The sequence below is a fragment of the Corella eumyota genome, chromosome 4 (genome assembly GCF_963082875.1).
Source record: "Corella eumyota chromosome 4, kaCorEumy4.1, whole genome shotgun sequence".
Taxonomy (NCBI): domain Eukaryota; kingdom Metazoa; phylum Chordata; class Ascidiacea; order Phlebobranchia; family Corellidae; genus Corella; species Corella eumyota.
In genome coordinates, this window is record NC_137493.1 from 3,935,537 (window position 1) to 3,950,933 (window position 15,397).

General features: G+C 32.1%; 5 protein-coding genes across 5 annotated transcripts; 2 read left to right on the top strand and 3 right to left on the bottom strand.

Moving 5' to 3' along the window:
• Positions 1-191: 191 nt before the first annotated feature.
• On the bottom strand, positions 192-5,430 carry LOC145751302 (glutamine-dependent NAD(+) synthetase-like). Its single transcript, XM_082567414.1, has 13 exons — positions 5,108-5,430; positions 4,697-4,852; positions 4,327-4,420; positions 3,946-4,126; positions 3,544-3,753; positions 2,834-3,122; positions 2,484-2,631; positions 2,130-2,322; positions 1,732-1,848; positions 1,427-1,584; positions 1,111-1,262; positions 716-876; positions 192-634 (listed from the first exon to the last, which is right to left on the bottom strand). Exons 1-13 carry the CDS (start codon positions 5,309-5,311, stop codon positions 586-588), a joined length of 2,112 nt encoding a protein of 703 aa, XP_082423540.1. The 5' UTR covers positions 5,312-5,430; the 3' UTR covers positions 192-585.
• On the bottom strand, positions 5,366-7,049 carry LOC145751303 (WW domain-binding protein 11-like). The gene has a single exon (XM_082567416.1). It carries the CDS (start codon positions 6,993-6,995, stop codon positions 5,532-5,534), a length of 1,464 nt encoding a protein of 487 aa, XP_082423542.1. The 5' UTR covers positions 6,996-7,049; the 3' UTR covers positions 5,366-5,531.
• A 2,345-nt stretch (positions 7,050-9,394) lies between these two features.
• On the top strand, positions 9,395-10,206 carry LOC145749660 (UPF0729 protein C18orf32 homolog). The gene is made up of 2 exons (XM_082565487.1): positions 9,395-9,594; positions 9,740-10,206. The coding sequence occupies exons 1-2, from the start codon at positions 9,448-9,450 to the stop codon at positions 9,812-9,814; spliced, it is 222 nt and encodes a 73-aa protein (XP_082421613.1). The 5' UTR covers positions 9,395-9,447; the 3' UTR covers positions 9,815-10,206.
• Positions 10,206-11,880, bottom strand: LOC145749659 (transmembrane protein 161B-like). Its single transcript, XM_082565486.1, has one exon. The coding sequence runs from the start codon at positions 11,878-11,880 to the stop codon at positions 10,408-10,410; it is 1,473 nt and encodes a 490-aa protein (XP_082421612.1). The 3' UTR covers positions 10,206-10,407.
• A 1,436-nt stretch (positions 11,881-13,316) lies between these two features.
• Positions 13,317-15,221, top strand: LOC145750203 (uncharacterized). The gene has a single exon (XM_082566178.1). It carries the CDS (start codon positions 13,531-13,533, stop codon positions 15,103-15,105), a length of 1,575 nt encoding a protein of 524 aa, XP_082422304.1. The 5' UTR covers positions 13,317-13,530; the 3' UTR covers positions 15,106-15,221.
• The last annotated feature ends 176 nt before the right edge of the window (positions 15,222-15,397 follow it).

Here is a 15,397-nt window from a genome sequence, read left to right on the forward strand (position 1 = left end):
TTTTTGTGACGTAATAATTACTGGGCCGTAAAATATTAAATAAAAAATTGCGAGGCCGATTTAAGTTTTTAATTATTATAGATTACATTATTTATATATTTAAAAATCACCTATAACTAATTTAAAAAAATATACAAAGGTATTTAATTCTTGAGTAAATTTCCTTTCGATAACATTTAGTGTTGGGTAAGTTAAGTTTTAACTAAGTTTTTATTGAAGCGAATTTCATTTATACAAAACGAAATCATTTAATTAATTTAACAAAAAGCAAGATTGCATAATGGAAGAAGCCACACATTATAGTTTAAAAGATATAAATTTAACTAAAACAGCTCAAACGCAAATGCTATATATACAAGCACTAAAACAATTTAAAAAAGGTAAAAACAACATAATAAAATTTAAAAAACACGGGAATTTTTTCAAGTTTTAAAACTGTAGTAGAATCATTTAAAAAAGATAATTTACTACATAGCTTCCTAAAGTGTAGCATTTTGGTATTTTAAAAATTTAAATATATTCCACACCTGAAGTTAAGCAAAATGTTATCGGACAGAATAAACCTTTATACAAGTTTTAATTTTCTTATTCTAAAGCCATTTTCTCTAGTTGCTTAGCTTCTTCATCAATTTTCCTAAAATCACAACATTATTATTTAATATTGAACAAGCTAGTGCCTAACCAATAGTTTTAATGGTAAATAATATTAAATTACCTAAACTGCCAGGTCCATTTGTTGTTGTAAAGAAATTGTCGCAAATCGAAGCGATTGTCATCGGGGCTGTATGATTCCGAATGCATGGAAGGTGTAAGTGTGGTCATTTTATGCCGGTTCATCGAATAAAGTTGAAAAAAGTGTTTTACCCTGCCAGCAACCTTCAAAAATAATTGAACTATGAAACATAATTTACATGAACTTAATCATACAAATAATTTTTTTTTAACTTTTTTTTTGATGTTTGAAAGCCAATTTTACAGCCTTGCGATACTTGGTTAATTTAATGCCTTACCAAAGCCTGCTTTAATACGAACACGGTAGGAATTATTTAATACAAACACAGTAGGAATTTCAGAACATGCCAACTATATGTCACCCACTCATTTACTTACAATCGTTGGTGTAAAGTTGTCCTTCCAAAGTGTGACCAACTTAGTAAACATGGTGTATGGTCCACACAATTGTACTTTTCTGAGGCGACCAAAAACTGACAATTCTTCATAGGTCATACCCATGTCTTCAGCATCTGTTTGTGTAGTCTTTCCTGTATAAACAAAAGAAAAAGGTAACGAAAATGGATCTTTAAAAATCTAAAATCATAGCCATTTAGTTAAATAGAATGATAAAAAATATAAATCTAAATTTCTAAGTCAGAATATTGTATGGTAAATTAGTTTTTTTAAGTTTTGTTAAAATAATTTATTCAACCTTCAGTAAGAGGTTCAAGTTCTGCGGTAGGAGGGGCTTCAACAATTTCTTTTAATTCCTTGACCTCAAATTTGTTTGAAAAAAATAAAATAAATCGCTTTAAGTCCACTTTGCTTATACCACCAATTGGATTAATATCTGCACTAGAACAATCATATCTGAAAACATATTTTAAAAAATTGCAATTTTTTAACGGAAATCAAATTTTTTTCTTGGTAAATGGTTTTTAAATATTTGGACTAGATTTAATTTTATTTGAATTTTTCCGATACTTTTTAATAATTTTAAATTCTAAACAAACTGACTTAGTGTAATAACCGGTTATGGCCTCATCTACATTAGCAGAACCCAGGACCAAAAGACCACCAGATCTTCCTCGAACACATTGAAGTAATTGTGCAAATAGGTAAGCAAGCAACATCCTACAACATAACATTATTTATGTTGTACAATTACAAGAATAATTTTGGTACAAATTTAGATTTAAAGAACATTAGTTTGGTCCAAAAAACAACGAGATGTAAACATATTTTGTTTAATTAGCAATTTTTAATAAAATTATTCGTTAGATTGATTCTAAAACAATTCTATGCAGTAATACAAAGAAAATGCAGTCTGTAAGACGGGCAATCAACTAATAAAAAATAATATTCATAACCATTTGAACTAAACCAACTACAAAAAAAATTTGTTGAAAAATTACCGAATTCTGGCTTGAATGTTTTGAAGTGCAAGGTTCTCAGAGTTGGTGCCTCCTCTACTTTTAAACTTCGGAAAGAATCCTGTCACAGTAGTGAACACCAACAAAATGGCGTTTATAATTGTGCTGATGTTGATTTCCAAATGATTCGAGTTAATTCTTTTTGCCAGAACTTGAGCTCTCTTTTTAGTATCAACTAAAAGAAAAAAAATGCTGTTTGAAAATGATGTTGAAAACATATGCAAATATAACATTATACTTATGTTACGCGATACAATGCTTATGTTAACTTTCCTTTTAAATTAGTTACATACACTAATCGCTTTATTTAAAACAGTTACATTTTTAAATAATTACCTGATGAATTGTCACTGGCCATGTAACATGTTGACAGAATATCATTACAAAATTGTTCGGGTGAAGTAATTTCATATTCGTCATTATTCACTATTCGTTTTACGTCTTCCAAAACACCTTCGTTTCCATTTTCAACTTCATTGTAAACCTAAAATAAAGAAATAGACCACGTTAGGCAGTTTTACAAAGCACCAAAGTAAATACCTTATGCTAAGCTTATACTATCTTATTTAAAAATGTATTGAAAAATGCAGTTGTTAGATCTGACCACCTGTTCTGTTATAGCTTTAGGTTTTATTATGTAAAGTTTCTGCTGGAAAATTGAATTATTACACAAGATTTTGTCTTACTAATTTGCACATTGAAAATACAATACAGGCAACTGAGGCACTGTCGACACCCCCGCTTAGTGGAAGAAAAAATCCTGAAAGGCCACTTCTTCTTAAATAATCCCACAACCAAGAAGCAGGACCCATCATAATCTCCTCCTCCGCAGAATAGATCTTCCTCTGGATCACAGGGGATGTGGGAGTAAGAGTGTTTACTAGAGGATCCGGGTCGGAGAGAGAGAAATTGATGTGGATTCGAGGATATTCAGTTTCTTGAGCATTTTGAAGACTTTGACTCGATATTGTGCTCCTACAAAAACAAAATAACTATTTAATCAGAATTTAAAACAAACAATTTCTTATTCCCCATACATTTTAGTTTTTTAAAAAAAATAATGGCTAACAAACCCAGTTACTATTTAATAAAAAACTAGTTTATATTTAAACTTAGCTGTTGGTGCCTTTCAGCTTTTTTTTAAAAAAATTTTCCTAAAACTGTGGTAGTGATTTAATCTATATATAATAAAGCTTAGTGGACAACATATAAGTGTGTGTTCAAATTATAGGCCTCCAAAAAAAACTGCCATTTGTGGTGAGGGGTAAGTTATTGCAGGCAAATATTAGTTGAAAGTTTTGACCATATTACAACAATTAATATTCTGACCGCAAGGCGAGCTATCGTGTTCTATTTTATAATACAAGTATTAAAGGAATGAATTGTTTTAACATACCTGTGGACACTCACATCTTCAAGGTCTACAGTAGCAACACAGACATCAACTTCTTTCAAGGTAAATTGTGGACTCTGACCTCGGATTTCTCCATTTACGACAATCATCGATCCTCCATCATAATAAACTCTTCCTCCATCACATCCAACTTGGTTGGAATAAATGCAAACTCCTCCGATTCTCTCGGTGAATGAAGTAATTAAGTTAAATCTAAAAATTAAAAATTTTGGTAAACTTTTTGTTTGATAAAAGCATTTTAGAATTCTGAGTTTTTTTAAAAGTGGCATAACTTATTTCTGTTAGAATTTAACACAATTGCAATACCAAATAACAAAACTATTTTCTCTTTTTTTAAATTAAATAAATTGCAAAAAAAAAACTAATTTTTATTGCATGTTGTACCTTTCATAAAATTTCCTTAGCTTAAAATCACTTCCAGATGCATTGGTGATAATTTCAACTCCATCTAAAGCTTGAGTCACATGAGAGTTTTGGGCGGTCCACACTTCCTCACATATTTCAGAGCCAACACAAGTGTCTAAAGTTTGGAGGACAGCATCTCCTATGGTTACATGGGTTTGCCCTGAAAGTTTAATAGTTAATAAAGTAATAGACCCATACATTTACATCAAATAATGCAAATAGCTAAATTAATAAAATGTATATAAATTAATTCTATTAAGTAATATTTATAGAAATACAAAGAGACTTTAAAATGATTTCAACTCTAAAATGTAAGAAAATAATAACAATAAATTGTGAATAGTTAAAGGTTTAGAGTACCTGTGAGATTCTGAATGAATCGTGGCAGATAACATTGCTCAGTTGTTTTTCTCTTAAACCAAGGAGTGAACCATCTTAGCTCTCGATAATTATGCTGAAAAAAACTTAAATTATGAAAAATGAGAAGCTATAAAGTTACCATACTGTCACTAAATTTACATTAAACTTATCAAAAATTAGTCTATAAATACCAATTTGTGAATTAGTACCAATTTGTGAATAAATACCAATTTGTGAATTAAAAATTAGTCTATAAATACCAATTTGTGTAGTCCATGAAGACCATTTATATTTTTATTTTGTTATGAACAGATAACCAATTCAATTTCACCTTTAAAAAAACTCATACATATTTAAACAAAACACTTACACTATTGCAGCAGTCTAGCTTGGGGCGAATGAGCAAAATTTTTTTGTACATGAAAATAATTCTGCAGTTGTACCTCACACTGCGATGTACAACAGGCATACCAACATCACATATCATGTTCTTACTCTCCTCTAATTCTAATAGTTTGGCTAGTACCTGAAGTAGTTAAATAATAATTAATTACAACGAGGTTTAACTAATCAACTACTGATAGTCAGTAAACAACAAACTTATCCTAATGCAATGGTTTGATATTAAAAAATAGTTCCATCAAATATTAGACTCCGAAACATAAGTGGTTATTTAGTTATATTTTAAGGCACTGAAATTAGGTATATAGCCAATTTTGTTTCATTTTATATGCAAATAAATACATCGTAGCATGGTGATAAAATATGCTACAGTTTTTACCTCCCAAGAATGTAAATCTGTATCAGTTTCTGAAAAATGATCTTCACAACCATAGCCAGGAATAGATAGTTCAGGTGTAAGACAAAGTGTTGCACCAGAAGCTTTTGCTTCCTTTATGCCTTTCACAATTCTGTGATAATTTCCATCAAAGTCCATTGCCCATTGGTTAAGAGCACATGTTGCTAAGGCTACCTTTCTTGCCATTTTTAATCTACTTTGAGTTAAAGACAATAAATAGCCTATCAAAGCTGTAGTAACTCTAAAAATGAAAATAAATCGCTCATAAGATTATTATTAAAATCAATTTTTTTCTTTATTTTTAGTTCTTTTAAATGGTATGAAAAAATTGCCATACACAAAACAAAAGCGATTTACAAACTAAATTTTAAAAGATAATGCAGATTTTACAAAAAAATAGCATGCTTTACAACAAGTCCTGCATTTCTTTCATAAATGAATCGTATGCAACATCTGCATTTGATTTGTTGTTTTTTCTCTTTTTTTCTGTTTTTTGCTTCACTGTATAACTGGAAGATGCCTTCAAATCAGCTTTAGGTTTAGTAGGGGCAGTCTTAGTCTTTGCATTTCGTCGAACTAGCAAAGAAGTTGGCATAAACCTTGTAATGTCACCTTTACCGCTTACGTTAAGTTGAGGCTGAGCGACAATCGATGGCACAGCAGATATTTTTGGAGGTTCTTGTTCAACTGGACGCTGAATTAGACTTGGTGGTGCACTTAAAATATTTGAGTTCTGCATATCAGACACCATTTGCTTTTCTTGAATGACAATTGGGTTTCGATTTTGCTGTTGCATTAAACTTCTCGGTGGCGGTCCAACAGGGGCAATTGGGGGTCTTCCTGGAGGGGGGCCAGGTGGTAACATATTTCGAGGGGGTTTCCCAGGAGGTGGACCAGGTGGCATCCCTGGCGGAGGTCCTGGTGGTCTTTTTCTGGAATTATCAGGATCAATAATATCTTGGTTATTACCAGCATTTTGTGGAAGATCTTTATCAACTGAACTTGGACCAGATGGCAGATTTTGACCAGCAAGTTTTAACATCATTGCTTGAAGAGGAGTGACATTAGAGGGTATAATCTTTTCATCATTTTGATCCGAAAAATGAACTCCTCTATGAAAGTAATCATCATCATCCCGATGATGAAATTCATCTTCATCATCTTCCTCATGGTCTGGCTTTCTAGAATCTGGTCTTTCTTCTTCTGAATCTTCATTGTCAGAATAAGTTGAAGATGGTGGTGGATTGGTTGGCATATTTTTCGACCTTGTACCAGTACCATGAAGAAATACTTTTTTGGACGGGGGCAAACCTGGTGGTGGACCTGGGGGTAATTTTTGAACTTTTGCTTTGGTTAAGTCCGTAGCTGTCTTTTTCAGAATACCGTGAGGTTTTACACCAGGTAAAGGAATGTCCATTAACAGCGGAGTTTCGAAAGGGGCGTCTGGAAGTGGAATTGATGTAACTTCCACGTCCTGTGCATTTTTAACCGATTCAAAGTACAATTCCTTCCGTGCTCTTTTTATTTTGTACTCCTCGATCATCATCTTAAACTCTCTCCCGCGGGCAGGTTCCTCCTTAAAATAAAAATCGACGATCCGGATCAAGGTCTCCAACAGCTTTCTTCTTTTTTCCTTTACAACTTTGTCATTGTATTGATTTTCCCTGTTGGAATTTAACTCCAAGTCATCCAAATCTTCTAGTTCCTTGATCATGATTTGTGGGTCCTTGGTCTTTATCACTGCAGATCGTACTTTATTTCGCTGCTGTTTGTTTTTTCGAAGTTCTTTTCTTCTTGCTTCTTTTCTTGCTTGGTCAGTCGGATTCATAAACTTTCCACCCTTAGTGGTGCTAGTTGCTCGTCGGCCCATTATTGGTAATTATTTCTACAAACTTCACAGCTGTAAATAAATTTACCTAATACCTAGCACCTAAATCAGATATAAAAATATAGTCAGATAGTGTAAAACAATTACGGAACTTAAGTTTGAATATTTTTGAATATTGCGGGGAATTTAAAAACTTTGATAAACAAAAATTAATAGTATAAGTTATTAAACTTTAAGTCCTGACATACCACCTGATACAAAGCATTCTTTGGTTAATGTTAAACAACACTTTTTAAGAATTGCAAGCCAAAACCGAAGTTCCGCAAACAATTGTCAGATTGTTACGTCATAATCAAGGAAAAACAGGAAACGCGGAAAACGGGTGGGTGCTAAAGCAAAAGTCTTTTGCGGTCATTTGTAGCAAAACCCTAACTTGTCAATCTCAATAAAGTGTTAAAAAGACAAAAAAAATAAAGAGGTGTAAATTAAATTCAATGTGTAAAAACAAAATACGTGAACGAAAATAGTTAATATCCCTTCTACAGTAAACAGGCTAAAAGGTGATCACTTTTTAGAAAGTGTGAAAAAAGTCGAGGGAAATGCAACAAAAACAACGGCATTGTATTGTTTGCTTAGAAAGAAACGGAAAGCGGACAATATTTAACTGCGACAAATGTGAAAAAGCTATTTGTGTGCCTTGCTTTAAAGCATACCATACATTGGATCTTTAAAATTTATTTGTTTGTGTTTTTCTATGCAACGTTTTTATGCCAAAAACTCGTAAAAGTCCTGCCCTTTATTACCTATTAAAAAAAACAAGTTTTATTGCCAAAAATAAAATAAATTTAAAAACAGAAAACTATATCTTATCTTTAGTAATTAAGTTCCTAACTTACATTTGTAGTTTTTAGCTTAGGCCTAGCCTTAAGTTAAATCTAACAATCTAAAAAGATTTTTTTACAATAATAACTTCCAGTTAATAAAGCTTGCTGCATCAGTAATTATATTTTAAATCACTCTAATATCATTTTTACCTAGGCTATATACAGCAAACATAAGGCTATTGAATTATTTAAGTACAATGAATGTATTGCGTTAAATTCACAATGATTAAATATTTGACAATAATTTAACAGCTATTGGCTACAGTTAAATCTATAATTTGTATTGCAAGCTACGGAATAACAAAACAAACAACATACCAGAATTTTAGAAGATTTACTTATTATATTAAAAGATTTATTTTAAACTTATCAAGGCTATTTATTACATATAACCTTTAGATCTAAGCAAATAATGTCGTTACATGCGGATCGTTATTTTCTAGTATTGCGTCATGACCTGACGCTATCGTTATATTTAACAACTCGTTATATGCTTGTGAAAAGTACTTTTAAGTGGGTCACGGGTATGAGCTAAAGAGTGACAACGCATTTTTAAACATTACGTGGAGTTTACGCTTAGGCCTATCAACACTGTTTAAAAAGAAACTTAGGTTCAAGAAAACGCCATTAAAAAAAACAGTTCCGTTTAGTCTAGTTATAATGGCTCAATTTAAAGTGGAAAAGCTCAAAAGCATTAATCTAGGATATATATTATCAAAAATTAGTCTCAAAATATTAATAACGCGCTTTTATTTACGATTATGTAATGTGCTTTTAAAAGCTGTTTTTGCATTGCCTTAATGCTTATAGATATTAATCACTTAACAAGAATTGACTAAATAGATATATGTGTATAAAAAATTTCACTATTGGGCAGTTAGGGCTTAATTGGAAATTAGATTTACGTTCTGTTAGAATTTTTTAACTTGGCGTGGCAATTTTTGTTACAAAAACCTAGTTACAATCTCGCCTTTCGCTTAAGGGTTTTCCATTGTTTACTGTCAACAATTGTTCGTATATTAACAGAACGACAAGCTGACAAGACAGATTGTTAGGTAACAACCAAAAGGAACGAAAGTTACGCAACAGCAAAACAGTCATTAAGTATAGTAACTAATAAAGTGCGTTATATTAAAATTGACTAGCAGACTAGTCAGTAAATTATACCATAAAAATAATTTAATTTATTAAAATTTTTTTTTTTGTATATATTTTTATCCTCAATGTGGGAAAGTCGAATGCGCCACTTAAACATAGAGTAACATCAAACATAGAGTAACATCAGTTACTCCGACCCAGTCTCGAGTTTCCTGTGGCAGTTTGGGATATTATAGATTATAATTGCCCGGTAATTATACTGCTTATTAAGTGCTGGCTCAGCAGGAGTTCATACCGTTTATAGCGCCTTACTCAAGTGCGCTACAGCATGAGATCAGTGGGGATTGAACCCACGACCCCATGTGTGGTGTAGCAAGTGTTCTTACCACTACACCACGCTGCCGGTTTGTTCATATAAAACCATGATTAACCAGTTTATTTTTATGTTTATTTAGTCTTATAACTGCCTAGGGCATTTTATATATACTAAAAATAAAATATTTTAAATAAATATGGTTTGTATTCCTTGTATTGTTATTCCCTTTGTCTTGTGGGTCTACCATAAATATCTTCAACCTTGGATATATCCAGTAATATCGAAATTTTGGAAAACTGATGCCATAACTGAAACCAGCGCTGATAAAACAAACAAAACACAAGTAAGTTTTTACCTGTAACAGTTTAAAGATATTATCTGTCTGTAGTAAACAATAAACCCAATTTTTTTTACTAATTTCGTATAAAGTAGATGCATGTTTTAATTAACGAACTTGTAAATTATCTTCTTTTTTAAAAATTTTACAGAGTTGCCCTTTTAAAAGTTCTGAAAAAAAGGTGGTCGCTGGAGAAGAAAGTCCAATATCGAAAAAGGACCAATAACCAAAGTTTTTTTTATTTCTGTAAAAACTCGACCAGCATTCATTTTATGTGAAAGATAAATATCCTCAATGTACCATAATCTTATTCATTTAGTGGGTGCTGTGATGGATTTTAAATGAACTAAATATTTTCAAAATAGATGTAATTACCAGATGATAAGGAAGTAATTTAGACTTATTTTAGCACAATAAACATTCTACCATAGATAATAAAAGGAGCACGTTGTTAATTGTATAGGTGATTGTTATGGTATTTCCATGGTAACTAAAGGTACCTATCGTGCACCAAAAGTATTATTTTTTGTAAATACGCTTTTAAAGTAACTTTTTAAAATGTTGATTTTATTTGACATGTTTTTAAAAAAAGTTTGTGCAATAAAACAGTAAATTAGAGTTTGCGGTGTATAACCTTGTTGAATAAAATAAATATTGTTTTATTAAAAATAAATTAAAGTACACGGACTAACATGTTTATTGCATGTTTTACAAATATTTATTTTTCTAGAAAAAATTTTTTAAATAATCACAGCCAAAAATAAAAAACAAACAAACATTTTACCATGTTGTAACTTATAAAAAATTCATAAAAAATCTTTAATAACTGGCCAAGTAAGAGTGATAAACTAATCCAAGACAACTTGCCATGAACCAATTAAAAGCACTCCACCAAACAATGTAAGAAAACACTCCCCGCAAAAGCAACGGTGTTAGTACAGTTCGTAGATTTAAAAAGTTAGCTCCAAATGCTGTGACAATTTCATTAAAGGTGGCTTCTGACATAAACGAGGGCAGTGACATAGCTGGAATTTCTGCTGTTGGTGAATTAACGTTGTCCTGGTAGGATTCTAAAAATGCCATCCAGGAATACCCACCTAAAGTCTTCATTGATAGCGTACAGCATAAAAGCAAGACTACTGGGCTTAAATACTGCATGGCAACTACTCCAAGATAGTAGTACACTTGAGCTATTAACTTTTGTAGGTCCACATTTATGATCATTCCTGATTCCTTACGAAGCCTTAACATTTTGTGATAGGCAAGATTAAGATAAGCTTGAAGATGGGTTCTTATAAGCACAATTCTTAAAACGCAAACAAGCAAAATAAACGTTATTCTTATAATGTCGAATTGACTGTCGGAAAGCAGTGGTGTTGACTCTTCTGATGTTCCAAAATGTGGGTCCTGGATGAAACGTCTAACCATTGGTTTAACCCAGAGAACTGCTATCACTGCAGGGGCATAGAAATTTAAGTGGAGAACCAGTTGCATAAGTTTGTTATCCTTTGAATATTGTAATGCATCAACATACATTTGTGCCATGCGTATAGCAGGAAAGGCAAACAACAAACCCAAGAATGAACTAAGTCCTGCCATTGCTAATTTAATGCCATTGATAGAAAAGTGTCTAGTGTATGTGAAACTGGTATTATTTAGCTGAGTTACATTTTGAGTTGTGTATGCCTCAATTCCAAATTCTAAGACCTCTTCCTTAACCATCAAAACTGCTAATGCGACAACGAATGAAAACATACCAAAAGCAATTGACATTGATAACTCCCCACCAGCTTTTGATTGGGCATACAGCCACAGCACAGATAATAAGTTTTTAACAGCAAACCACATAGATAAAAGTAGCCATATGATAGAAATATTAAACTCATTTTTCCCAGCCCATGCTGTTTCGTAATAAAATTCAGTGGCAATGTAAACCATTATTCCAAAACAGGTGTAATTTACAAGCCATTCGAAATCAATATAGTTTCTAAGTCCCAGCGTGTCAACATGTGTTATGGCAGCAGCATCAAGAGGTATGTCTAAATTTTTTGCAACTTTAAATGTCTTGTTTTCCTGTGGAAAATTCTTGTTTTTCCTATTGCGAGATTTTCCATTTGTCTTTTCAACAGGTTTACCTGCAATTTTCTTTAACTCCTGATCAGTGGGATGCAAGTATCTTATTAACGAACCATTGCATAATAGCCAGCGACCAAATGAGTATACTGGCATTAGCTTTTGCAAAAAACTTGCCATAATTAAAGTAAAACATAATTGAAATCCGAATATAGCCATTATTCAAATCTAAAATATAAGCAAAAAATATACTTTAACGGTTACTAGCTCAATAATAAAATTGGGGTTCAACACAGTTCGCGAATCGAATAATTGATAAACAAACTAAAAAAAACCTAATAAAAAATATATTCGAAGCATCTAACAATGCATTAAAGCAGTAAAGTGCCTTAGTTTAGTTAAACTGACAATACATTTCGCTGTATCTGTTTAATCTTTTGTATGAAAATGCGATCAATTTAATATGCATCACATCACACGTATAGAAATGTTTTCATCATAGTTTTTAATGCTGATTGTTAACTGTACTTGCTTAGTTATCAATTGCTTAGTTATCAGGTTATTCTTTCGTACACACGTTTTAACAAATTACTTTTTTATGATATATTCTAATAACACTAAAAAGAAAACGAATAAACCAAAGTTAACTTACGTCCCTGCGTCATTAGAAACTGTATTAAGTTATGCTAAACATAGACATAGCCAGTTGTTATCTTCGAATTAACACGTGTTAAAGAAAGTTAGCGAGTAAGAAGTTATTTCGGGAAATACCCGCTACTAATTTAATAATTCGCATCAACGCAAACAATTTTAACCCTTGTAATCAATTAGGTTCAAGTTTATGCTTTTTAAACTTATTGCCTTTTTTGTAAATTTTTTAACTGCTAACAACGACAGCTATTTGTTTACTTAATAACACGCGAACAACTGGATATGGCACTAAGCATCCTTGGAGAAAATCGCACCAGGGTTTGTTTATTTTAGACCAATTATCAGTTTATTTGGCTTAAGTAGTGTGATTAAAAGTTTTTTTTGGTAATTTTGCAAATATGATTATTCGAGTTTTAATAGTTATAGTTTCCACTCTTCAAGAAAAGGATTGGAATTTTAATATTCCACTAAAACATAAACATTTCTTTAACCTAGGATTGTGATTAAGTAAACGGAAGCATTTTTGCAAAATAAGTAACGACGATGTATGAAAAACTACAATTAATCATATATGTTAAAATGCTGTTATTTTACCCAACCGAAATCAATATTCTCTAATAAAATCGGTAAACTGTTTACTGGTAAAAGACGCTTACCTTCTTATAAATTTAAAACTTTTTATAAGCTTACGTTTAATTTGATAAAATTAGCAGTTCAGACCTTTGTTTGTAGTATTAGTTTACGTAAAATTACAATGCGATAAAATGATTTCGGTTAAAAAGAATTGCCTATAATTTATCTGTTGTGAAAATTCAATGCTAAAAATTTATAAATAGATTTTTAGCTTAGTATATAGGCTTGAGCAACGAGAATAAATTTATTTCCTGTGTTCTTGGGGATAAACTGATCTGAATTAAATATTTTCTAGTGGCAGATAATCCTGGTTACTATAGTTTCCCTAGAAGCCTTTTTTTAAAGTTACTTTTGATAAAATCTGTGAGCCGTCTACAACTTGAAGGAAACGTACAAATATTAAAAAGGCATGTAAATGAACTGCTTTAAAAGTAAATAAATCAATAAAAAATATATTTGTAAACTGTTCATCAAGATACTAGATATACAAATGAATATTAAGAAATAGAAGACCACAAGCAGACAAGAAAACTTTTATACTTTTAGGAATACTAATAAAATCAACTTGGCTAAAATATTATTAAAATGGCGTTGTCAATATTATCATATAATCGGAGTTATGACAATGAAAGTGTGGATGATTTAATGAATCTTGAGCCTTTCGGAGAGGAATATGAAAATTTGTTGCGGCCATCGCTTGCCGATAAACTCCAGGTTGGATTTTTAGCCTCAGATCAGTCTACACAAACATTTGACACTGAGATTTTGGACATTAAACAAATGACAGAAACTGTTAAAATGTTGGTTGAAGAAATGTCACAAACGAAGCGAGATTTACAGTTCACGAAACAGGTCTTAAAAGCTGCATTCGAAGAAAAACTGCAAAATAAAGCTTTTGAGCTGTATTCCAAATTAAATGAAAGAATAAAAGATCTACAGGCTATACATGAAGAGCGAGTGGAAGTTTGCCGAAGAAGTTTTAAGCAACAACTTCAGGATGTTCTTGTCAGAATGAGTGTCCACTACAAAAAATACTATGAGGCAAAACTAGCGGGCAAACTAGTTGCCAGCGAATCATCAGGTGCCAAAAATAAAATAGCATCCTTGGAAGCAAAAATAAACCAAAATGAATCCATAATTCAAATGATGGAGGTTCAAATGGAAAATCTTAGAGCCGAACTGGATGCAAAGCCTTCAACGACAGAGATTAAAATTGATACATCAGAACTTGATGCCTTACAGGAGCAAAACAATAACTTACAAGGAGAATTAAATAAGCTCAGTGATAGGGTCGAGGAGCTCGTGGAAACTGTTGAACTTCGAGATGAGAAGATAAAAAATCTTGTTCTACAACTCATGGAAAGTGAAAACGAAGTCAAAAAAGAAAAAGACACAGCAAAACGGCTAGCGCACCAAATTGAAGATATAACCCAAAAAAGAGATGCTGAAAAAATGAATGCTTTGCAGGAATTGGACAAACAGAAACTAGCTATGGAGCGAGATCTAGCTTCTAAGCTGGCTGATAATGAGCAAGCATCAGCCAATCAAGCTAAAGAGCGGGAAAAATTAATGGAACAAATGGAAATTGAACTGGAACGAAGATTGTTAGAAGAGAGAAAGAATTTTGAGTTGAAATTATCGAAAATAAAAGAGGAAGCCCGTATCCGGCAGCAAGAAGCAGACAACTCTAAAGGCCTTGAAAGAATTGTGGAACAGCAAAAGGCTGAGATTCAAGCCCTTAAACAAAGACTGGCTAGATCGCAAAAACAGTGGGAGAAGAAGTTTATGATACTTCGAGCTAGTTTGCATGCTATAAAAGATGAAAGCTATATTAGATTGCATCTGCAAAAGCAAGCAGCCACTTTAAAATATGCTTCAATAAGTTACGGACCCGATGTGCCGAGTCAATCCCAAAGTCAGCAACAAAACCCCATGCCCAATCAACCCCCCGCAAATTTAAAATATCCTTCACCCCACAAACAATTGCCTTCCATACCCCCTAAAAACGCTCAGGGCAAAAAGACAACCACTCTTCCAAGTGGAGTAGGCACAGAGCCATTTAGTGGTGATGAGGATGAGGAAGAAGAGTTAATGGAGGAGGACTTTCTTCCACTTCCTCCAAAACCAAATGTTGGAGATTACATGCCATCAATTTCATAAAATTTTTTGCGCTTAACTTTTTTTTAAAACTAACAAAAAATATTATTTTAAGTATACTAATCAAAAGAGTACAAAATTCTAATTGCAATTAAAACAGACAAGTCTTTGTACAAGTTAGGTGGAACTTAATTACATTGTTAAGCATCTGTTTTAGGTAAATATTATCTTTGCACAGTTAATTTTTTTACAAAGGAAGTTTTTCTATGCAAAAACAACCTATTCTAGTGTTAAAGTGTGTTTATTCCCTAAAATAAAACGTCAAAACAGATACAAGAAAGATAACTACTACTAG

Coding starts and splice junctions, on each gene's coding strand:
- LOC145751302 (XM_082567414.1), bottom strand. CDS start 5,311: ATGGCAAGAAAGGTAGCCTTAGCAACATGTGCTCTTAACCAATGGGCA. Junction 4,421..4,696: donor AGCTAGACTGCTGCAATAGT/GTAAGTGTTTTG, acceptor AGTTTTTTTCAG/CATAATTATCGAGAGCTAAG. Junction 1,263..1,426: donor ACTTGAACCTCTTACTGAAG/GTTGAATAAATT, acceptor TTGTTTATACAG/GAAAGACTACACAAACAGAT.
- LOC145751303 (XM_082567416.1), bottom strand. CDS start 6,995: ATGGGCCGACGAGCAACTAGCACCACTAAGGGTGGAAAGTTTATGAAT.
- LOC145749660 (XM_082565487.1), top strand. CDS start 9,448: ATGGTTTGTATTCCTTGTATTGTTATTCCCTTTGTCTTGTGGGTCTAC. Junction 9,595..9,739: donor ATAAAACAAACAAAACACAA/GTAAGTTTTTAC, acceptor AAAATTTTACAG/AGTTGCCCTTTTAAAAGTTC.
- LOC145749659 (XM_082565486.1), bottom strand. CDS start 11,880: ATGGCTATATTCGGATTTCAATTATGTTTTACTTTAATTATGGCAAGT.
- LOC145750203 (XM_082566178.1), top strand. CDS start 13,531: ATGGCGTTGTCAATATTATCATATAATCGGAGTTATGACAATGAAAGT.